Source organism: Myotis yumanensis, unplaced genomic scaffold (genome assembly GCF_028538775.1).
Source record: "Myotis yumanensis isolate MYYU_CA2020_CCGP unplaced genomic scaffold, mMyoYum1.0.hap1 SCAF_6, whole genome shotgun sequence".
In the NCBI taxonomy this organism is placed as follows: Eukaryota; Metazoa; Chordata; class Mammalia; order Chiroptera; family Vespertilionidae; genus Myotis; species Myotis yumanensis.
Window position 1 is genome coordinate 91,142,863 of NW_027223757.1, and position 24,334 is coordinate 91,167,196.

The 24,334-nt window shown below is 41.2% G+C and overlaps 2 protein-coding genes and 1 pseudogene across 2 annotated transcripts in view; 2 read left to right on the plus strand and 1 right to left on the minus strand.

The window, feature by feature from the left end:
- SLC26A8 (solute carrier family 26 member 8) overlaps positions 1 to 24,334 on the plus strand; it is a 92,557-nt gene that overhangs the window by 26,419 nt on the left and 41,804 nt on the right. The window contains exons 4-7 of the mRNA XM_070418694.1: positions 248 to 429; positions 10,035 to 10,199; positions 11,388 to 11,537; positions 17,122 to 17,204. Coding sequence (XP_070274795.1) covers positions 248 to 429; positions 10,035 to 10,199; positions 11,388 to 11,537; positions 17,122 to 17,204 — 580 coding nt within the window. The remainder of the gene's footprint in view (positions 1 to 247; positions 430 to 10,034; positions 10,200 to 11,387; positions 11,538 to 17,121; positions 17,205 to 24,334) is intronic.
- Positions 886 to 1,239, minus strand: LOC139012575 (large ribosomal subunit protein eL34-like). Its single transcript, XM_070418700.1, has one exon. The coding sequence runs from the start codon at positions 1,237 to 1,239 to the stop codon at positions 886 to 888; it is 354 nt and encodes a 117-aa protein (XP_070274801.1).
- Positions 6,774 to 9,519, plus strand: LOC139012797 (large ribosomal subunit protein eL32-like; annotated as a pseudogene).

Consider the following 24,334-nt stretch of genomic DNA (forward strand, 5'->3'; position numbering starts at 1 on the left):
CACTATGTGCCCATAATGAAAGAGGTTTATACCTGGGCCACCAAGAACTCAATTCTGTGACTGGGTCACAGTTTGTGAGGCCAGAGTTCCTTCCCTGCTCTTTCTTACTCTCAATGGTCCCTTTCAAATAAGAAAAGTTCTTCAGGTCAAGGACAAAAACAACATAAGCTCATGCCTTGATTTTGTCAATAGTCTCAGTTTACCTGGACTTAAAAGCTCAGCTTCTGCCTAAACATCTTCTTCACAGGTGCCTTCTTTCTTGTGAGCGCTCTGACAATCAATGTCCTGACGCTGTACCCATTCAACAGTGGCCACCTGCTCCTGGGGACTTTCCTCAAAGAGGACTTCTCTGACCCCCTCTTCTTCACGGCCTACAACCAGTCCCTGAGTGTGGTGGCATCCACAACATTCTTGACTGGGATTATTCAGGTAGGATACGAGTCTCCAAACCTCTGAAGAAGAACTAAATAAAGGGGCCACAAATAGACCCCTTCCTCTCATTGTTCCCACTATCCATTAAGATACCCCAGTGATTTCTTTCTGGAAAACTTGTGGGATCTTTGGATAGACTGTGACAAAACTCCCTTGTCAGAAATCATCCACCATTGATTTTGGGGGTTTTTCTTTTGTTTTTATTATTCAAAACAGCTTTATTTTTTAAATATATTTTTATTGATTTCAGAGAGGAAGGGAGAGGGAGAGAGAGCTAGAAACATCAATGATGAGAGAGAATCATTGATCGGCTGCCTCCAGCACACCCCACACTGAGGATCGAGCCTGCAACCTGGATACATGCCCTGACTGGGAATCGAACTGTTACCTCCTGGTTCATAGGTCACTGCTCAACCACTGAGGCACTCCAGCCAGCAACACGGCTTTATTTTTTTATTTAGCTTTCTGACTCTGTGCTTGTACCTTCAATACTTTCACAACAATTTTCTGCTCCTCAAAGAAGAAAGCATGCCTGATACTGTCACAGACACATTTAGCACACATGGATCCCCGCCAGGCCCTGCTGACATGTTTTTTCATTTTATATAACCTCTCTAGAACTTTAGGTCTCACAGCACAAATTCTGTGAAGTCGGCCTAGGCAGATGCCACCTGCAGATTTTGGCGCTTCTCCAATCTTCTTGGTGTAAAGGGAAACAATTCTATTACCAGGGGCTCGGGACAGCCTAGTTTTGTTAGAGGCTGTATGGTAGGACAGCCTCCACTGATACGACAAACGCTGGACCATTCTGAGTGCCTGAAGTCACCGTCCCTGGAAGAGGAAAAAGCCATCCACCACTGATTTTGGATGAGACACTAAACATTCTTACCAGTCCCTTCTCTGGGACAAAAGGGTCCTAGGAACTATGGGCTAGAGTTCTAGTCATGATTTCATGTTTTAAAAATTCCCTTAGCCCAGCTGGTGTGGCTCAGGGGTTGAGCGCTGACCTATGGACCAGGAGGTCACAGTTTGATTCCCAGTCAGGGTATATGCTGGGTTTCGGGAGGCAGCCGGTCAGTGATTCTCCCTCATCACTGATGTTTCTATCTCTCTCTACCTCTCCCTTCCTCTCTGAAATCAATAAAAAAATATTTTTTAAAATATATTTTATTAATTTTTTACAGAGAGGAAGGAAGAGGGATAGAGAGTTAGAAATATCAATGAGAGAGAAACATGGATCAGCCGCCTCCTGCACACCCCCCACTGGGGACGTGCCCGCAACCAAGGCACATGCCCCTGACCGGAATCGAACCCGGGACCCCTGAGTCCGCAGACCAATGCTCCATCCACCGAGCCAAACCAGCCATGGCTTTTTAAAATATATATATATATTTTATTGATTTTTACAGAGAGGAAGGGGGAGGGATAGAGAGTTAGAAACATCGATGAGAGAGAAACATCTATCAGCTACCTCCTGCACATCCCCTACTGGGGATGTGCCTGCAACCAAGGTACATGCCCTTGACCAGAATCAAACCTGGGACCCTTCAGTCTGCAGGCCACTCTATCCACTGAACCAAACCGGTCAGGGCAATAAAAAAAATATTTTTAAAAAATTTCTTAAGAATAGCACTGATAGGCTCAAATACTATATCTTGGGTTAGTAAGCATTAGAGTCAGACCTGAAATCCTTTTTCTGCAATGACAGGACCACAGCTAAAGCACAATAATATCAATGACATTAAAATATCAGAATTTATTTTTGGCAATGTCTTTCATTTCCCTCAGAGAGTCTACTACCTAAAGCTAAATCCACCTAACTAAAATCACATATTCCAGATTTATTTCTCTTTCTTCTCAGCTACTCACTCTCTAGCTAATTTTCACTGATCTACCCTGGAACCATCTTTCATTAGGTAAGGATATATTGGGAGCCTGCAAAAGCAAGTTATTACGGTGGGTTGACCCAGGCCTTGACATTTGCCAGCTGTCTGAACATACATTATCTTACCTTTGTGGGCCTTCGTTTTCTCATGCATAAAATGGGAATAATAACATTTGTTTTGTGGAGTTCTTATGAAGATTAAGTGAGAAAATGCATGTAAATTACTCAGCCCAGAGCCTGTCACTTAGTAAGTATCACTAAATTATAATTACTGGATACAAAGAAGTAAATTTGGTACTTGAACAGAAACCAAAACTTTAAAAGAAGATATAATTCCTGTAGTAAAAAAAAAAAAATTTAATGTTGTAGGAGAAGGCAAAATAACAGGCAATAAGTCAGTAACCTGTTAATTATCTAAGTGGCCTTGGACATATTCTGTCCCCTCCTTAAAGCTTTAGTTTTTTTCATTGAATAAAGGAGGAGACATTTCATTTTCAGGAGGATGGAATAGATGTACTTTTTCCTATTCCTCCAGCTAAGCACAACAGAACATCTTGGAACATTACATATAAAACAAATGTAAGAAGACTCTGGAAGGTGGAGAGAAGGCGAACAGGCCCAGAACCTCAGGGCATAGGACCAACACAGAAGTGCGTTCCCTGGGTTTTCTTTCCAGCTCATGTATTTTAATATTGGTGCTGAAGAGGCCAGAAACCCACAGTACCAACAGGTGCGGACAAAAAAAAAAAAAAAAAAAAAAGACTGAAAACGTTTATACAATAACTGATCTACTCCAGACAAACACCAAGAAAAAACAGAATTATGATATCACCACCATTCATATGAGCAAAGGCAAAGCAGGGAGCCTAGATTTCCACCCTCACTTAGCTGTAATGAGGTGCCCACTCAGTCCCAACTGGGGTGTTGTCAGAGAAGGCCAAATAGAGAGCCAGAACTTTCACAGCCACTGGGAAGTAAGGAGACAACCTGCCCACACCATGCTGGGGAGACGCCGGAGAAGGCCTAGTGAAGAGTCAGCTCTTTCACCACGAGGAGAACCCCTTCTGCTGTGATGTCCACGTGGGGAGAAGGAAAGGCATTCCTCTCTGTCCCAAGCAGGATAGTATCAGTGGAGGCCTAGTGGGGAGCCAGAACTCCCACTCCTGCCCAGCAATATTGGAGAGTCCCTGGTGCCACAGGTGTTAGTGGAGGCTGGGAGGAGAACCTGGACTTCTACCTCTACCAGGCAATAACAAGGTGGCACCTCTCCTTCCCCTGCCAGCACTTGGTCAAAATAAGCTAACTAAAACAGAAGGTTTAAATAAGATCCAGAGTCTTATAACATAGTACCCCAAATGTGTGATTGAATTGAAAATCACTTGTCATACCGAAAATAAGGAAAGTCTCAACTTGAATTTTAAAAGACAATAAAAAGCTCTAGCGGGTTTGGCTCAGTGAAAAGAGCGTCAGCCTGGGGACTGAATGGTCCCAGGTTCAATTCTGGTCAAGGGCACGTACCTCAGTTGCAGGCTTGATCCCTGGCCTGGCTGGGGCCTGTGGGAAGGCAACCAATTGATGTTTCTCTTTCTCTCTCTCCCCATCTCTCTCCCTCCCATTCTCTCTAAAAAATCAATGCGAACAATATCCTCAGGTGAAGATTAACAAAAACAATAACAACAAAAAAAGATTCCAACAGTGAGTTGACAGATTCTAGAACTGGAAAGATTTTAAAGCAGTCATCCTAAAACTTCCCAAATTTGGCAAAATATGTAATCCTATAGGTTGAAGAAGCTGAGAAAACCCCCAAGAAAATAAATCCATAGAAATCCACACCAACACAAATCATAGTCAAACTTCTGAAAACTAAAAAAACAGTGAAAAAAAATCTTGAAAGCAATGAAACCCTTTACCTACAGGGGTAAACAACTCAAATGACAGCAGATTTCTTATCAAAACCAGAAGGAAGTGGCACAATATTTCTTGTTCACCGAAAGAAAAGAACTGTCAATACAAAATCATATACTCAATGACAATACCATTCAGGAATGAAGGGACACCCAGCCAGCATGGCTCAGTGGTTGAGTGTCAACCTATGAATCAGGAGGTTGTGGTTCAATTCTGAGTCAGAGCACATGCCCGGGTTGCAGGTTCAATTCCTATTGAGGGGCATGTAGGAGGTAGCTGATCAATGATTCTTTTTCATCTTCCATGTTTCTATCTCTCTCTCCCTCTCCCTTCCTCTCTGAAATCAATAAAAATATATTTTAAAAAAATAACACACAATGTTCTCTGAATTCATCTTATTCTCTGGAATTCAGAGCAAGAGAGAAAAAGAAAATATAAGAAAATAAAGAAGAAAGAAGGGGAAGCCAAGACATTTTCAGATGAAGGAAAAATAAGAGAATTTGTCACAAGCATACCCTAAAAAAATAACTAAAGGAAATTTCATAAAAAGAAAGGAAATGATAAAATAAGGAATCTTGAAACATCAGGAAAAAAGAACAATGGAAAGAGTAAAAATATGGATAAATATGACAGATTTTTCTTGTTCTCTTGGGATTTCGAAATTATGTTTGATGGTTGAAGCAAAATTATAACACTATCTGATGTAGTTAAAAATGTATGTAGAAAAGAATTTATGTATATAGAAATATTTAAAGCAATTGTCTTATAAACAAGTAAGGTTTCTATACTTTGCTTGAACTGGTAAAATGTTGACATCAGTAGACTGTAATAAGTTATGTATATATAATGTAGTACCTAGGTCAAGCACTACATAAGCTATACAAAGAGATACACTCAAAAAGCAATATCCTCTATAATAATAAAAGTGTAATATGCTAATTAGACCAGACAGCCGAACGACCTTCCAACGTCATTCCAGACATCCTTCCGGATGAACCTGTGGCGGCAGGTCAAGGCAGAGGCAGTTAGGCGCAATCAGGAGGCAGGTGAGCTGTTAGGGGTGATCAGGCAGGCATGCAGAGTGGTTAGGGGCAATTAGGCAAGCAGGCAGGCAAGTGATTAGGGGTGATCAGGTAGGTAGGCAGAGTGGTTAGGGGTGATCAGACAGGCAGAGTGGTTAGGGGTGATCAGACAGGCAGAGTGGTTAGGGGTGATCAGGCAGGCAAAGTGGTTAGAGGTGATCAGGTAGGCAGGCGAGTGGTTAGGGGCAATCAGGCAGGCAGGCAGAGGGGTTAGGGGTGATGAGGCAGGCAGGCAGGTGAGCGATTAGGAGCCAGCAGTCCTGGATTGTGAGAGGGATGACTGACTGCCAGTTTAGGGGTCCTGGACTGTGATAGGGCTCAGGCCGGGCTGGGGGACCACCCCCCCACTGCCCGCCCACCAGTGCACAAATGTCAAGCACTGGGCCTCTAGTAGATAAATAAAAATGGAATTCTAGAAATGTTCAAATAACCAACAGAAGTCAGGAAAAGGAAAAAGATAAATGAAAACAGCCAGAACAAACAGTGCAACATTTACACTAAAGACAGAGATTGATATATTTTAAAATATGCTGCCTACAAGAAACATCAAATACGATGATATAAACAGGTTGCAAATAAAAGAATGAAAAGATATAGCATGCAAATATGAATAAAGGAAAGTAGAATTGACTATATTAATATCAGATAAAGTAGATTTCAGAGTTAATAAAATTACCAGAGGTAGGGAGGGACATTATATAATGATAAAAGAATCACTCTACCAAGAAGACATAGCAATTATAAGTATGTGTACACCAAACAACAGAGCTATAAAATATATGAAGCAAAACTAATAAAAGTGAAAGGAGAAATAGACAAATATACAATTACAGTTGGAGACTTCAACACTCCTCTCTCAATAATTGATAAAATAACTAGTCAGAAAACCAGCAAGGAAATAATAAAACTCAATAACACTATTGACTAACAGGAGTTAAGAGATATTTACAAAATAGGCCATCTAATAACAGAAGAACAAAAATTCTTTTCAATTTCTCATAAAACATATACCAAGATAAGCCAGAACCTAAGCCACAAAACTAACCTTCATAAATTTAAATGAATATCAAATAACATGTTCTCTGGCCATAGTGGAATCAAAATAGAACTCAATAACAGAAAGTTAATAGGAAAATCTCCAAATAGTTCGTTACTAAACAACACACTTCTAAATAATCCATAGGTCAAAGAGTAAGTCTCAAGAGAAATAAAATTTAAAAAATACATTAGGGTAAATGAAAAGAAATCATACCAAAAATTGCGGGACACAGCTAAAGCAGTGCTGAGAGGGAAATTTATAGCACTAAAATGCATACAGTAGAAGAAAGGGTCTCAAATTAATAGTCTAAACTCCCACCTCAAATACCTAGAAAAACAAGTGCAAATTAGATCCAAAATAAGCAGAAGGAAGAAGAAAAAGAATGAAAATGAAAATAGGAAAGCTTATATACTCATGATTCCTATGTAAAATGCCTGAAGTGACAAAATTACAGAAATGGAGAGCAGGGGTTACGGATGAGAGTGGAGGTAAGAGGATGGAGATTGGGAGTAGGAATGGGAGGTGAGAGGCAAGTGGGTGTTGGCTATGATGACAGTTCAAAAGAGAGATCCTTGTGGTGATGGAATTCTGTTGTATCCTGGCTGCATCAACATCAATATTCTCATTGTGGTTTGTACTAAAGTTTTTCAGGATGTTACTATTGGGGAAAATGGGATAAAGAATACATCAGATCTCTCCGCTTTGTTTATGACAATTACCTATCAATCTACATCATCAAAAATAAAAAGTATACATTTAAAGAACTCTGAACCAGATGATAAAACTAACATTTGTTGCTGTGTTAGTTACTGTTCAACACTTTACATGTATTATGTCTTTTGATTCTCATAAGAGCCCCGTTTTGAGGGTGGATATCACTTTGGTACTCATTTGAAGGAAACAAGGTATAACGGGATTAAATAAATTGCCCAAGGTCACATAGCTAGTAAGAGCCCAAACTGGGACTCAGGCTCAGAATGCTCTACCTCAAGAATTTGCGCTCTAGGTAATTAAAGTGAAAACTAATAATAAAAGTGAAGGGGTTAGTATCAAAAGAAGATGAAACAAAGAAATAATCTTTAATTGGATTGTGGAGTTGTCTGGGAAGGAAATAACCATTTACGTTCTTTCATTCACTGAACATTTAGTACTTGTTTTCTATAAGAATGGCAGATAGTCTTAATGTCACAGGACAACTCTGATTGCCTAGAAAACTATGTTAACACAGACTCTGATACCACCTAGCAGCTGGGCATGAAAGAGCTCTATGGTTAAGTATAGATACTTGCCATTTACAAGGTGGGAGTGAAGATGAGTGATATGTATTTGCATCTGTCACTATTTTCAGATTTGAGCTCAGTGTTTTCCATGTGTTGTGTAATGTAATCCATACAAAACACTGTGCTGAGTGCTATTCACAATTTACAGGCTAGGAAACTGAGGCTCATGAGAATTTAGTTAACTTGTCCAAACTCACACAGCCAGTGAGTGTCAGACCAGGATTGAAGTCACATTCTCCATCTCTAGGAATCTTGCTCTTTTCATCACACCTCCTAAAGAGGGGGGTTTCACTACACTCTTGAAAGAGGTGATGGACAGATTGGCAGAGATGGCAAAAAAAGGAGGGGTTCATGCATAAGCACAGAAGTAGAAATCAGACATTCACACAAAAGACAGGAGGCAGATTGGCCTGGCTAGAGTAGAGGAGAGTATTGAGTTGTAATGACAGGAGATTAAGGGGGAGACACAGCCCCAACTGACAGGAAGCTTTGAAACAGAAAGCGTTTAAAGGTAAAAGGTTTACTCTTCCAAGTTTGTTTTCTGAGCCCTTGTAGTCTCGTGGAAGGTGAGGTGGTGACAACAGTGGGCTTCAAGACTTTTGTTCTCCTTTTCCTTTTCTTCACTGGGTTGTGCTAGTTTTCTTAACCTACCCTCTCAAGGGCATTGGGGCCCACGCTTTATCCATCAATTTTCCAGCTGTGTTTTTTATTCTAAAACTGTGATTCCCAAAGTGGGCGCTACCGCCCCCTGGTGGGCGCTGCAGCGATCCAGGGGGGCGGTGATGGCCACAGGTGCATTTGGGGGTGATGAGTAACTGCTATTAAAATTTTTAAAAAATTAATTTCCAGGGGCTGAGTAATATTTTTTCTGGAAAGGGGGCGTAGGCCAAATAAGTTTGGGAACCACTGTTCTAAAAGATGGACACGTATACTGCAAAAATCTCCAATAACCAAGTATAAATGATAAAGTGTTGCCACCAACTTTTCATCCCATTCCCCAAAAGTAACTTCTGTGAATACTTAGATGTCGCTAGTTTAGACCCTTTGCATATTTAGAAATATACATATATATAATTTATTTTATGTTACATAACATTTAAAATTTGTATCTCTATATTATATATCCATATGTGCATGTAAAATACAATGTTTTATTCATATATGCAGTATATAGATAGAATCCTGAAGACAGAAATTCAGTTGAATCATTCTTAGAAAAGATAAGAGTGAAAGGCCAAGTGTGAGCTGGAACTTGGGTTTTTTTAATTGTCTTTTCCTTTGTGAAAGGCTGCTTTCCTCGCAGGGATGTTAATATCTCCCGGAAAGGTTTCTCAGAGTGACCAATGAAAGGCCTCTTTAAGAAGGCAATGGCTTGCCCCTCTCTTCCTCGGCGCTGCCTACGGAGGTGGCGGCCGTCAGACCCCTCGTGAAACCCAAGATTGTCAAAGAGAGGACCAAGAAGTTCACCCGGCACCAGTCAGACCCATATGTCAAAATTAAGCGGAACTGGCGGAAGCTCAGAGGCATTGACAATAGGGTGCGTAGAAGATTCAAGGGCCAGATCCTGATGCCCAGCATTGGTTATGGGAGCAACAAGAAAACAAAGCACATGCTGCCCAGTGGCTTTCGGAAGCTTCCGGTCCCTAACGTCAAGGAGCTTGAAGTGCTGCTGATGTGCAGTAATCTCACTGTGCTGAGACTGCTCACAACGTCTCCTCGAAGAACCGCAAAGCCGTTGTGGAAAGAGCAGCCCAGCTGCCATCAGGTCACCTGTCCCAATGCCAGGCTGCGCAGCGAAGAAACTGAATAGACAGATTGTGTACACATTGTATTTATGTTAATAAAATCATAAAATTCTGCCATCTGGCATTTCTGCCCTGGGAAGAAAAAATAAATAAAAAGGCAATGGTTTATTCTGATTAGTCTGTGACTGTTAACCTTAAGTCAACAAGGTCAGTAGATTCTAGGGCAAGATATTAAGCTTAAGTGCTTGCAAAGAAAGAAAGAAGACCCGGCTGGTGTGGCTCAGTGGTTGGGTGTCCACTCATGAACCGAGCGGTCACACTCTGATTCCAGTCAGGGCACATGCCTGGGTTGCGGGCTCGATCCCCAGTAGGGGGCATGCAGGAGGCAGCCTACGGATGATTGTCATCATTGATGTTTCTCTCTCTCTCTCAAATCAATAAAATATATTTTAAAAAAGAGAAGTGTGGTCTAGTGCCCTAGGGAGCCCCGAATGAATGAACACCAAAGACCAACTTCAGCTGATTAGGGAAAGAGACACTGCAGTTATCAAAGGGGCCTAACCTAACTTTCTTGTTGGAAACCCCTTGGAGGGAACTTAACCAGTGCCATTGCTGGTCTGATGACTTTCTGCCTCTGTTTTTCTTTTTCATCTGAACCCCCTGCAGCTATTAATGGGCATGTTAGGTTTTGGCTTCATAGCAACCTACCTTCCGGAGGCGGCAATCAATGCCTACCTGACTGCCGTGGCACTACACATCATAGTGTCCCAGATGACTTCCATCCTCGGGATTATGATTAGCTTCCACACTGGTCCTACCGCCTTCTTCTATGTGAGTAATTTCTACTCTCACCCAAATTACAGATGTCCCACTCCCTGTCCTCCAACAGACTCGGACCCAAGTGGAGAGACTCCTGCACAGGCAGCCGGGTCAGCAGGGCCCTGGAAATAATCTTCTCTCCCTAGATTTAGTCTTAATTAATTGCAGGTGCCAGTTGGACTATTTTTCTGTTTCATTAACCATGTTGCCCCGCTTTTTAAACTTACATGACTTACAAAAAAATTATCTTTAAGATACCATATCTATCATAATTCTTCCCATCACATGCCTCATAACACACATGTATCCCTAAGACATCTAAAAAATGTAAATTGCTAAGTAGTCCCCAAATGCAAAAATGGCACAGGAGCCAAGCTAAAGTACACATATGGTCTAGGAAAATTAATAAAGAGTAGGCTAACAAACAACTCCTGGGTCCTTTGTGTTATACTGAAATGTATGAAGTCTGTTCTTTCTTTATTGGACATTACTATCAATTTCAACTTAAAAAATACATATCTACCCACTTGGTCAAGACTTTTGTGTCTAGTAACACTACATAAGGACTTCCTTTTTCTTTTTCTTTGTTTGTTTGTTTGTTTTGTTAATCCTTACCTGAGGACATTTTTTTCATTGATTTTTAGCGAGTAGAAGGGAGGGAGGGAAGGGAAGAGAGAGACACATCAATTGGTTGTGTCAAACCTGTAACCCAGGTAAGTGCCCTTCACCGGGAATCGAACCTCTGGCCCTTCAGTGTGCAGGCCAACACTCTAACCACTGAGAAACACTGGCCAGGGCTAGGGACTTCTTTTTGTTTGTTATTAATCCTCAGCGGAGGATATTTTTTCCATTGATGTTTTTCTTTTTTAGAGAGAGAGAATGGAAGGAAGAGACGGAGGGAGGGAGAGAGGGAGGGAGGGAGAGAGAGAGAGAGAGAGAAAGAAACATCGATGTGAGAGAGACACATCATTTGGTTTCCTCCTGCCTGGCCCAACTGGGGCCAGGGATCTAGATACATACTTGCCCTTGACTGGGAATCAAACCCCCATTCTTTGGTTCACAGGCCAATGCTCTAATCACTGAGCCACAATGGCCAGGGCCAAGAACTTCTTTTTGAACTAATCTAGAAACAGTGTCATTTTCTAGACTTAGACAATTCTATATCCCTTTCTAAGCCTCTGTAATTTTGTTTTCTTTCAGAACATAGTTAACTACTGTATATCTCTCCCAAAAGCTAATTCCACCAGCATCCTGCTATTTCTAACTGCTGTTGTCATTCTGAGAATCAACAAATGTATCAGAATCTCCTTCAATCAATACCCCCTTGAGTTTCCCATGGAGGCTTTCCTGGTAGGTGTTCTGATGTCCCAAATTCATGAATCGGATCATTTAAAATACCTATCTTTTAAAATATATAAATAAGCAACTAGGAAAGAAAACACTGTAAAAAACAATGATCTTTTAAAGACACGTTGAATTGTGACAGAGCTTTAAATGTATTTAGTTTTAAGTACTAGCTTATATTTGTAAAACATACTTTTCTTTTTTAAAATAAATCTTTATTGTTTTTTCTCTGTATTGTTGAAAGCATTACATATGTCCCCCTCTCCTCCCACATTGACTTCCTCCAGCCTGCCCTTGCCCTCCTCCCCATCCAGGCCCTCACCACCGTGTTGTCTGTGTCCATGGGTTATGTATATATGATTACAAGGTCTTTGATTGATTACCTCCCACCCACCCACCCTCCCCCATTTTCCCTCTGAAATTCCACAGTCTATTCCATGCTTCCATGTTTCTGGATCCACTCTGTTCATCAGTTTGTTTTGTTAATTAGATTCCACATATGAATGAGATCATGTGATACTTGTCTTTATCTGGCTGACTTATTTCACTTAGCAAAAACATACTTATTTTCAAAGGATTTTCATCTATTGCCTCTTTTTCACTCTATTTAAAAATAATTACAGATGATGTATTATAGAATTTTTTTTGTTTTTTTTTGTAGTAACTTTTTTTAAAATTAAATCTTTATTGTTCAGATTATTACATTTGTTCCTCTTTTCTCCCCCCATAACTCCCCTCCTTCCAGCTCCCACCCCACCCTCCGCCCTTACTCCCCACCCATTATCCTCATCCATAGGTGCACGATTTTTGTCCAGTCTCTTCCCGCATCTCCCACACCCCTTTTCCCCCCAAGAATAGTCAGTCCATTCCCTTTCTATGTCCCTGATTCATTATAATCAACAGTTCATTCTGTACATCAGGTTATTTATTCACTTGATTCTTAGATTCATTTGTTGATAGATGCATATTTGTTGTTCATAATTTGTATCTTTACCTTTTTCTTCTTCTTCCTCTTCTTAAAGGATACCTTTCAGCATTTCATATAATACTGGTTTGGTGGTGATGAACTCCTTTAGCTTTTCCTTATCTGTGAAGCTCTTTATCTGACCTTCAATTCTGAATGATAGCTTTGCTGGATAAAGTAATCTTGGTTGTAGGTTCTTGCTTTTCATCACTTTGAATATTTCTTGCCACTCCTTTCTGGCCTGCAAAGTTTCTGTTGAGAAATCAGCTGACAGTCGTATGGGTATTCCCTTGTAGGTAACTGAGTTTCTTTCTCTTGCTGCTTTTAAGATTCTCTCTTTGTCTTTTGCTCTTGGCATTTTAATGATGATGTGTCTTGGTGTGGTCCTGTTTGGATTCCTTTTGTTTGGGGTTCTCTGCGCTTCCTGGACCTGTAAGTCTATTTCTTTCACCAGATGGGGGAAGTTTTCTGTCATTATTTCTTCAAATAGGTTTTCAATATCTTGCTCTCTCTCATCTTCTGGTACCCCTATAATTCTGATGTTGGTACGTTTGAAGCTGTCCCAGAGGTTCCTTACACTATCTTCGTATTTTTGGGTTCTTTTTTCATTTTGCTTTTCCGGTTGGGTGTTTCTCGCTTCTTCACATTTCAAATCTTTGACTTGATTCTTGCGCTCCTCTGGTCTGCTGTTGGGAGTCTGTATAATATTCTTTATTTCAGTCAGTGTATGCTTACTTTCTAGATGGTCCTTTATCACACCATCGAGGGTCTCATTAGATTTCCTGTACATCTCATCAAGTTTATCGACAGACTCTAGAAGCCTCTTGAGAGACCTCAAAAGTGTGGTTCTGAACTCAATATCCTCCCTTGATAGTTTTGTCCTGTTTCTTTGTCTCCGCATTTTTTACACTTTCTTGGTACACCCCCTAGTGGTCTTTGTGCGCAGTCTTGTTGTAGTTAAGCTTTGATTGTTATAGTTAATACTAGAGGGATTTGACCTCCAGGCCGACTGGCTGTGATAATCAGCTGTGTCTGCAGTGGAAGAACTTGCGTCCTCTAGGGAGGTGCTAATCTAGCCTTTGCCTGAGGCTATCCGGCAAATGGCTCTGTGCAGGGCTTGGGTGGGGCGGGTCCCACGGGATCAACAGGGCGGAGGAGGGAGCAGTTATGGCTGCTCTCAGTCAGTCCCCAGGGGCTCTGCCTCTCTGTCCCAGCAACAGCTGCAAACCTCGGAGGGACCGTAGCCAGACAGTCCTGCTTCTCCCGTTTGAGCCTGGGTCCCTAGAGACTCGCCCGGATATGGAGCTCTGAGTCTGAGGCTCCCTCCGGATTGAAACAGACAACCACGCCCTCAGGCACCAGCCTGCGCCGCGTGCACTCCACACCTTAGTATTTTCCTTGGTTTCTCTCTAGAATTAAACCTGTATAATTTTATTAACCAATTTCACCCCAATAAATTCCATTAAAAATAAAGTTTTCCCCTCTTATGAAAGTAATACAGGCTCAGCCTAACAATTTTGCAAAACATAAAGAAGAAAAAATAAAAGGAAGAGAAGAAATTCCTATAGTTGCACCCGCCCAAAGTCAACTACAATGGATACTTTTAGATTGTTAGTTATTCCCTCTTTCTTCCAAACAAATACTTGAGAGGCCTATCTATGCTCGGTGTTGGTGAATTTCCACCTTCTATGCAGAAGTTGTTTCTACTTTAGTATGGTTGCACTCATACTGTTATTCAGCCTTTCATTTTCACTATGCTGCAGTGAAGACACTGAGGGAGATGAGTTGTGAAATGCATTGCCTAACCCAGTGGTCGGCAAACTGCGGCTCGTGAGCCACATGCAGCTCTTGGGCCCCTTGAGTGTGGCTCTTCCACAAAATACCACGTGCGGGCGCGCACGTACAGTGCGATTGAAACTTCGTGGCCCATGTGCAGAAGTCGGTATTTTGTGGAAGAGCCACACTCAAGGGGCCAAAGAGCCGCATGTGGCTCGCGAGCCGCAGTTTGCCAACCACTGGCCTAACCCATGTCACTAGTAAGTGGTAGAGCTGGACTCACTACTGTCTAATAATAACACTTTTTGTTTCTTTTTAAAATCCACTGATAAAATTTATCTTTTGCAGTTATAACTAACATTTTTATAATGATAAAGACATGTTCATAAATAAAGCCTAGGGTTTTTTAAAGTTGGCATTTCTCATATTAGGATTGCTGAATCCTTGGAAGTCTTTGAAAATTCTTTTCCCTTTAAGAAGTGTTCTGCTGCAGAGATACTTAAAACTCACCAAATATCCATGTGTCCCCCTATATTTCCCAGCCACCCCTGTAGTTAGGCAAGACCATGTGACTTCGGAGCTAAACCATAGGAGACTAGGTTTGAGTCCCCATGGACTTGCTTCCCCTGCTGTAATAATCATAGGGTTGTCTGTTGAGATGATAGAGTTAGTAGATGGAATTCGTTTGGGTCCCTGCGGTACCCTTTGCAAAGAAGCTGCCCTAGGGAGACAGTGGACTGTGTGCAGGCAAAAATAACTTTTATGTGTTACGGACTCGTGGCTTGTATGTTGCCACAGCATACCTAGCCTATACGTTCTCATTCAGGTCTATAGCGTTCATGATTGGAAGACTATGGGAACTGCTCTGGAAATTCAAACTCTCATCACTGTTGTCCACCTCTTACAGAGGTGCATATTCTTTCTTCCTTGGAAGAGTTGAAAAGCTATTAATTTATAAAGGGCAGAAGCTGAAAGGCTGCTTTTACAAAAGACTTTCCAAAACACTGTACACAAATAGCGGTGCCCTGGCGCCAGGAGTGGAGTCAGGGACAACCTCTCCTTTTCATGGAACCCGCCCCGTTCTGGCACCTTAGCAAACTGAGGCTTTGGGGCCACCAGCAGATGGCATCTGTGACAAAGACATTCTCTCTCTCTCTCTCTCTCTCTCTCTCTCTCTCTCTCTCCTCTCTCCTCTCTCCTCTCTCATTTCAGCTTTATTAGAGTGTAATTGACATAAAATTGCAAGATATTTAAAGCGTGCATCACTGTGATTTGACATATATGTACATTGCAAAAGGATTCTCCTATCTAGTTAACACATCCATCACCTCACATGTTTATCTTTTTGGGGGTGGGAGATGAGAATACTTTAAGCACTATTCTTATAAAATCTAAATTCTGCTCTCTTATCAAATTTCACTTATACAACAGAGTTCTCAACTATAGTCACCATGTTATACATTAGTTCCTCCGACCTTATTCATCTTATAGCTGAAAGTTTATACCATTTTATCAACTTTTTCCTATTTTCCCCACCTCACAGCTCCTGGCAACTGCTTTTCTGCACTTTGTATCTATGAATATGACTGGTTTTGTTTTTAGGTTCCATACTGTAAGTGATATCAGGTAGTATTTGTTTTACTCTGTCTGGCTTATTTCACTTATCGTAATATCTTCAAAACCCATCCATGTTGTCACAAATCAACCCTCTCTTAAGAGACATCAGCAACAGGAATCATAGTGCTATTTCTTCAAGCAGCCTCAAAGACAGCGAATATTAACCAGGGTTATTAAGACAGGAAATTAAGCATAGAGAATTCTGTGGGTTGACTATGGCTGACAGATTGGTTTGTGGGCCACAGTTAAGACATTCCTGTGGGGAATGCTGTAAATAAGTAGGATGCACCATGAAGTGCAGCAACAGAGGAATCTGAGGCCCAGCAATACAAGGAGTTGTGACTTAATTTATACTCAAAGGTTATTGAAACCTATAATATGCTAGTTATGCTGTAGCAACGTACAAGCCATGAGATCTTAACAGATAAAATTACCTTTGCCTGCACAAAGTCCATTGCGGGTTCGATCCTGGGTCAGGGCACATACAGCAGTCAACCAGTGAGTGCATACATGAGTGGAACAGCGGATCTCTCTCTCTCCCCGCCCCCCTCTTCCCGCCCCCTCGCTTTCAAATCAATGTTAAACATTTTTTTAACCTATGCATTAAGTTTTATTGTCTCTGGTTTAATTTGCTTTGCTGTGAGATCTTTATAAGGTATAACAATTGCTAGGTTATCTATTTTCCTTCTAGTTGAAATGCAAGGGAGACTTGCCATTTTAGAAATCAATGAATGGGGAGGAGAAACGGCAAGAAATTGCCTTGCTGAAGACCTGCTTTCTTGTGCTATCAACTGTTGTTCCATATTATTAAGGGTTAGTCAGTAATATGATTCTCAATATACCTCAGCGATCCCCCAACAGACCTATTCATATTGGCACAACGTACCTAGATCTAAAAACTTGTAAAACTGAGGCCTTGATACAGGTATTACCTGAAATCAAGTTTGTATTTGCTCTGGGTGTTTAAAGCCCAGGGCATCCATTCGTTCCCATTATGTGGCAGAGAGCAAGGCTGGAGTTGCTTTCATTCTGGCTCCAGTGCTAAAACCAGCTCCGGGAACTAAGTCAGGGCGGACTTCTGCCTTCCTTGCTGCACTGAACCTCTCTATCCACCTTCCAAGGACCAACATATATCACCCCCTGTCCTGCCAGTGGCTAAGGGCACCTCCACTCCTGGAAACAATACACAACATAATATTTAGATGATTGTTTGCCCTTTTTTAACCCCTACAGGTTCTGGGCTTCAGTGCACTTGCAAGCAAGATAAGCATTGCCACAGATAGCGGCAAGACATTCATGGACATGATTCCCTACAGGTTGGTAATTCCACTTTTCAAGACTATTTCTGCCCTTTCTTCCTGTTACCTTCTCTTCACCGCTGACCATACAGTTGATGGATATTCTCCGCTAGTGGTCTCTAGCCACAGCCACATCCGGGTCGCCGAGTTCACGTTCATTTTAGAACATAGAGGTTCATGAAAGAAGCAGGGCTAGGCAACCCCTGTTTCTTCTCTGGTCAGCCTCCGACTCTCTTCCCATAGTTGAACTGATCTCCATACCCAAGTAAATTGTTGGATACATGGAATACCAGAGACTCACATTTTTTCCCTAATGCATTATGGCCCCTCTCAACCTCTACACCTATCTGATTGCCTCTCAAGGAGGAGACAAGAGATGCCTCCACTTTCCTTGCCTCCCTCCTGGGGCTCAGTGCTCACTTGATTAGCATTCCTTCTGTCTTCAGCCACTTGGACTGAATCGGTGTCCTTGAGCAACTTTATGGTATTACTCTGAGTAGAAAGCTCTCCTCAAATAGTCTGGCAGATAGATTTTTTTTAAAATGTATTTTATTGATTTTTTACAGAGAGGAAGGGAGAGAGAGAGCCAGAAACATCGATCAGCTGCCTCCTGCACATCTCCTACTGGGGATGTGCCCGCAACCCAGGTACATGCCCTTGACCAGAATTGAACCCGGGACCCTTCAGTCCGCAGGCCGATGCTCTATCCACTGAGCCAAACCAGTTTCAGCAGATTTCTTATGGGATCAAAATTAATTTGCATTATAATTCCTACCAGTGACTATGGGGTATCACTCTTGCTTCTGTTAGGAAATTATAATTTCTTCAATCTTTTTTATTTTAGTTTTTCTTTTTTAAAAAAAACTTTATTGTTGAGAGTATTACAATGTCCCTCTTTCCCCCCCACCCCACTCTACCTGGTTCCCACCTCACCCCATGCCTTCACCACCCTATTGTCTGTGTCCATAGGTAAGATCTTTGGTTAATCTCTTCCTGCCCCCCTCCCGCTTCCCTCTGAGATTCCTCAGTCTGTTCCATGCTTCCATGCCTCTGAGTCTGTTTTATTTGCCAGTTTATTTTGTTCATTAGATTTCTTGTTTGTTTGATTTTTTAGATTCAACTGTTGATAAATATGTATTTGCTGCCATTTTATTATTCATATTTTTCTCCCCCCCCCCCCCTTCTCTTTCTCCTCATTCCTCTTCTTAAATAATACCCTTCAACATTTCATTTAATACTGGTTTGGTGGTGTTGAACTCCTTTGGCTTTTTCTTGTCTGTGAAGCTCTTTATCTGACCCTCAATTCTAAATGAGAACTTTGCTGGGTAGAGTAGTCTTGGTTGTAGGTCCTTGCTTTTTATCACTTTGAATATTTCTTGCCACTTCCTTCTGGCCTGCAAAGTTTCTGTTGAAAAATCAGCTGACAGTCTTATAGGTGCTCCCTTGTAGGTAACTAACTGCTTTTGCTTTTCTCTTGCTGCTTTTAAGATTCTCTTTGTCTTTAACCTTTGGCATTTTAATGATGATGTGTCTTTTTTTTTTTTGCTTAAAGTATTACAAAGGGTATTACATAAGTGTCCTTTTTTCCCCCCCGCCCTTGACAAGCCCCTGCCCTCCCTTACCCCCCAGTGTCTTATGTCCATTAGTTATGGTTATATGCATGCATACAAGTCCTTCGGTTGATCTCTTAATCCCCTCTCTCCTCCCCCCCAACCCTCCCTGGCCTTCCCACTGCAGTTTGACAATCAGTTTGAGGCAGCTCTGCCTCTGTATCTATTATTGTTCAAAAGTTTGTAATGGTCTTTATTATCCATGAATGAGTGAGATCATGTGGTATTTTTCCTTCATTGACTGGCTTGTTTCACTTAGCATAATGCTCTCCAGTTCCATCCATGCTGTTGCAAATGGTAGAAGTTCCTTCTTTTTAACAGCAGCGTAGTATTCCATCGTGTAGATGTACCACAGTTTTCTAATCCATTCATCTACTGATGGGCACTTAGGCTGTTTCCAGATCTTAACTATGGTGAATTGTGCTGCTATGAACATCTGGGTACATATATCCTTTCTGATTGGTGTTTCTGGTTTCTTGGGATATATTCCTAGAAGTGGGATCACAGGGTCAAATGGGAGTTCCATTTCCAATTTTTTGAGGAACCTCCATACTGCCTTCCATAGTGGCTGCACCAGTCTGCATTCCCACCAGCAGTGCACAAGTGTTCCTTTTTCTCCACATCCTCTCCAGCACTTGTCGTTTGTTGATTTGTTGATGATGGCCATTCTGACAGGTGTGAGATGGTACCTCATTGTTGTTTTGATTTGCATCTCTCGGATGATTAGTGACTTTGAGCATGTTTTCATATGTCTCTTGGCTTTCTGAATGTCCTCTTTTGAAAGGTGTCTATTTAGATCCTTTGCCCATTTTTTGATTGGATTGTTTATCTTCTTTTTGTTAAGTTGTATGAGTTCCCTATAAATTTTGGAGATTAAGCCCTTATCAGATATGACGTTGGCAAATATGTTTTCCCATGAGGTGGGTTTTCTTGTTGTTTTGTTGATGGTTTCTTTTGCTGTGAAGAAGCTTTTTATTTTGATGTGTCCCATTTGTTCAGTTTCTCTTTAGTTTCAACTGCCCTAGGAGCTGTATCAGTGAAGAAATTGTTTTGGCATATGTCTGAGATTTTGTTGCCTTTGTATTCTTCTAGAATTTTTATGGTTTCCTGTCATACATTTAAGTCCTTTATCCATTTTGAGTTTATTCTTGTGTATGGTGTAAGTTGGTGGTCTAGTTTCATTTTCTTGCATATATCTGTCCAATTTTCCCAACACCATTTATTGAAGAGACTATCTTGGCTCCATTGTATGTTCATGCCTCCTTTGTCAAAAATTAATTGAGCATATTGGTTCGGGCTAATTTCTGGACTCTCTATTCTATTCCACTGATCTATATGTCTGTTCTTGTGCCAGTACCAGGCAGTTTTGAGAACAGTGGCTTTGTAATACAGCTTGATATCTGGCATTGAGATCCCACCTACTTTGTTCTTTCTCAGGATTGTTGCAGCTATTCGGGGTCTTTTTTTATTCCAGATGAATTTTTGGAGAGTTCGTTCTAGATCTTTGAAGAAGGCCATTGGTATTTTAATGGGAAGTGCGTTGAATTTATAGATTGCTTTGGGTAGTATGGACATTTTAATGATGTTGATTCTACCAATCCAAGAACATGGTATGTTCTTCCATCTGTTTATGTCTTCCTCTATCTCTTTTTTCAACGTCCTGTAGTTTTCTGAGTAGAGGTCTTTAACCTCTTTAGTTAAGTTTATTCCTAGGTATCTTAATTTTTTTGGTGCTATGGTAAATGGGATTGTTTTTCTAATCTCTCTTTCTGAAAGTTCACTATTGGTGTATAGAAATGCCTCAGATTTCTTGGGGTTAATTTTGTATCCTGCTACATTGCCAAATTCGTGTATTAAGTCTAGTAGCTTTTGGATGGAGTCTCTTGGGTTTTGTATGTATAATATCATGTCATCTGCAAATAAGGACAGTTTTACTTCCTCTTTTCCAATTTGGATGCCTTTTATTTCTTCTTCTTGCCTAATTGCAATGGCTAATACTTCCAGTACTATGTTGAACAGGAGTGGTGAAAGTGGGCATCCCTGTCTTGTTCCTGTTCTTAGGGGAAATGGTGTTAGTTTTTGACCATTGAGTATGATGTTGGCTGTGGGCCTGTCATATATGGCTTTTATTATGTTGAGGTATGATCCTTCTATTCCCACCTTTCTAAGAGTTTTTATCAAAAATGGGTGTTGGATTTTGTCAAATGCTTTTTCTGCATCAATTGATATGACCATGTGGTTTTTTTCTTTCAATTTGTTTATGTGATGTATCACATTTATTGATTTACGGATGTTGTACCATCCTTGCATCTCTGGGATAAATCCTACTTGGTCATGGTGTATGATCCTTCTGATGTACTGCTGGATCCGATTTGCTAAGATTTTGTTGAGGATTTTGGCATCTATGTTCATGAGGGATATTGGCCTGTAATTCTCTTTCATTGTGATGTCTTTACCTGGTTTTGGTATTAGGGTGATGCTGGCTTCATAGAATGAGCTTGGAAGTGTTCCTTCCTCTTGAATTTTTTGTAGTAGTCTGAGGAGGGTAGGTTTTAGTTCTTCCTTGAATGTTTGGTAGAACTCCCCTGTGAAGTCGTCTGGCCCTGGGCTTTTGTTTGCTGGAAGCTTTCTGATGACTGCTTCAATTTCTTCCATAGTTATTGGCCTATTGAGGTTTTTAGATTCTTCCTGATTGAGTTTTGGAATGTTGTATTTTTCTAGGAATTTGTCCATTTCCTCCAGGTTGTCTAGTTTGTTGGAGTAGAGTTGCCCGTAGTATTGTTTAACAATCATTTGTATTTCTGTGGGGTCTGTTGTTATTTCGCCTCTATCATTTCTGATTTGGTTTATTTGGGACCTCTCTCTTTGCTTCTTGGTGAGCCTGGCTAGGGGTTTGTCAATCTTGTTTATCCTTTCAAAGAACCAGCTCTTGGTTTCATTGATTTTCTGTATTGTTTTTTTGGTCTCTATTTCATTGATTTCTGCTCTAATCTTTATTATCTCCTTCCTTCTGCTCACTCTGGGGTTTTCTTGTTGCTCTCTTTCTAATTCTTTGAGTTGTAGAGTTAGATGGTTAACTACCATTTTTTCTTGTTTTTTGAGATAGGCCTGTAGAGCTATAAACTTCCCTCTCAGGACTGCTTTCATTGTGTCCCAGAGGTTTTGGATTGTTGTGTTTTCATTGTCATTAGTGTCCAGGATGTTTTTAATTTCTTCTTTGATGTCATCGGTAACCCAATCAATATTTAATAACATGCTATTCAGCTTCCAAGTGTTTGAGTATTTTGGGTTGTTTTTATTGTGGTTTCTTTCTAACATTATGCCATCGTGGTCTGAGAAGATGCTTTTTATGATTTCAATCTTCTTGAATTTGTGGAGACTTTGCTTGTGACCCAATATGTGGTCTATTTTTGAATATGTCCCATGAGCACCTGAGAGGAATGTATATTCCGCAGCTGTGGGGTGAAGTGTTCTGAAGATGTCAATTAAGTCCATCTGATCTAGTGAGTCATTTAGGATTGCTGTTTCTTTGCTGATTGTTTGTCTAGCAGATTTATCCAGTGATGTCAGTGGTGTATTAAAGTCCCCTACTATGATTGTATTATTGTCGATCTCTCCCCTGATATCTTCCAGAAGTTTTCTTATGTATGTGGGTGCTCCTGCATTGGGTGCATATATGTTTACCAGGGTTATATCTTCTTGTTGTATTGATCCCTTTAGTATTATGAAGTGGCCTTCCTTATCTCTGGTTATGGCCTTCACTTTGAGATGTATTTTGTCAGATATAAGTATTGCTACCCCAGCTTTCTTTTCCTTTCCATTTGCGTGAAAGATATTTTTCCATCCCTTCACTTTCAGTCTGTGTGAGTCCCTTCTAATGAGGTGGGTCTCTTGTAGACAGCAGATGTATGGGTCATGTTTTTTTATCCATTCAGCCACTCGATGTCTTTTGGTTGGAGCATTTAGTCCATTTACATTTAAAGTTATTATTGAAAGGTACTTGTTTGTAGCCATTTCTTTTTTTGTGTGTGTGTGGCTGTTTTCTTTCTGAGCTTGATATTTCTTCTTTTTACACCAGTCCCTTTAGCATTTCTTGCATGGCTGGCTTGGTGGTGATAAACTCCCTTAGCCCTTTTTTGTCTGTGAAGCTTCTTATTTCCCCTTCAATTTTGAATGATAGCCTTGCTGGATAGAGTATTCTTGGATTCAGTCCTTTGCTTTGCATCACTTTGTAGATTTCCGTCCATTCTTTTCTGGCCTGATGAGTTTCTGTTGAGAAATCATTTGATAATCTAATGGGAGCTCCCTTGTATGTTACTTTCCGTCTCTCTCTTGCAGCCTGTAAGATTCTCTCTTTATCCTGAACATTTGCCATGGTAATTATGATGTGTCTTGGTGTGGGTCTTTTCGGGTTCACCTTGTTTGGGACTCTCTGGGCTTGTGTGACTTTTTTCTTCCCCACCTCAGGGAAGTTTTCTGATATTATTTCTTCGAATAGGTTTTCTAATCCATGTTCATCTTTCTGTTGTTCTGGCACCCCTATTATTCGTATGTTGTTTCGTTTCATGTTGTCCCAAAGTTCCCTTAGGCTCTCCTCCTGTCTTTTAATTTTTTTCTCCATTTGCAGTACAGTTTGAGTGTGTTTTGCTTCCTTGTCTTCTAATTCACTAATTCGGTCCTCCGCTTCTCCCAGTCTACTGTTGATACTTTCAATGGTGTTTTTTATTGCAGCTATGTCGCTCTTCATTTCTTCTTGGGACTTACTTAAGTTGTTGATTTTTTCATCTGTTTCTTCTAGCTTCTTGCATAAGTAGTTGAGTTTTTCATCTGTTTCTTCTTGCTTCTTGAACATCTGGTGCATGTACTCTAGGAACCTTATTCTGAATTCTTTTTCCGTCATGCTGCATATCTCTGTCTCACTTAGCTGCTTTTCTGGCAAGTCCTCCTTTTCTTTCCTTTGGGGGTTTCTTTGTCTACCCATGTTTGATCTCACTGACATGACTAGTTGTTGAGTCGTTCAGTGGCTGGACCCTGGGTGGCAGTGGCTGCTCCCTGGGTGGCAGTGGCTCCTCGGGCTGTGGTTGCTCCTTGGGCGGTTGTGGTAGCAGCGGCTCCTCTGTTGATAGCAGAGCCTCTGGTGGGTGCTGTTCACAGTTGTGGTGGCTCTTCTGGCTGGTGGAGGGAGGCTTCACACACAGCAACTGCTCCCCAGGCAGAGCGTGTGGTGATCAGGAGGCCGCTGTTGCTTGAATCTTTCCGTGGAGGGGTGCAGGTCTCCTCTGGGCTCTTGCAGTCGCGCTGCTTGCGAGTCGTTGCCTCCGGGTTAGTAGCCGCCGGGTTAGTAGCCGATCTCTGGATGCCGGTAACCGCTTCCCAAGATGGCGTGGTCTCCCCGCTGCGCTGGCACCCAGGGGGAAGTTTCAGCCTCAATCTCTAACCATCCGCATTTTTTAGGAGTTCTCTGTCTTTCCTGGCTGCAGACTGTCTCTCAGCTGAACCCAATGATGATGTGTCTTGATGTGGGCCTCTTTGAGTTCC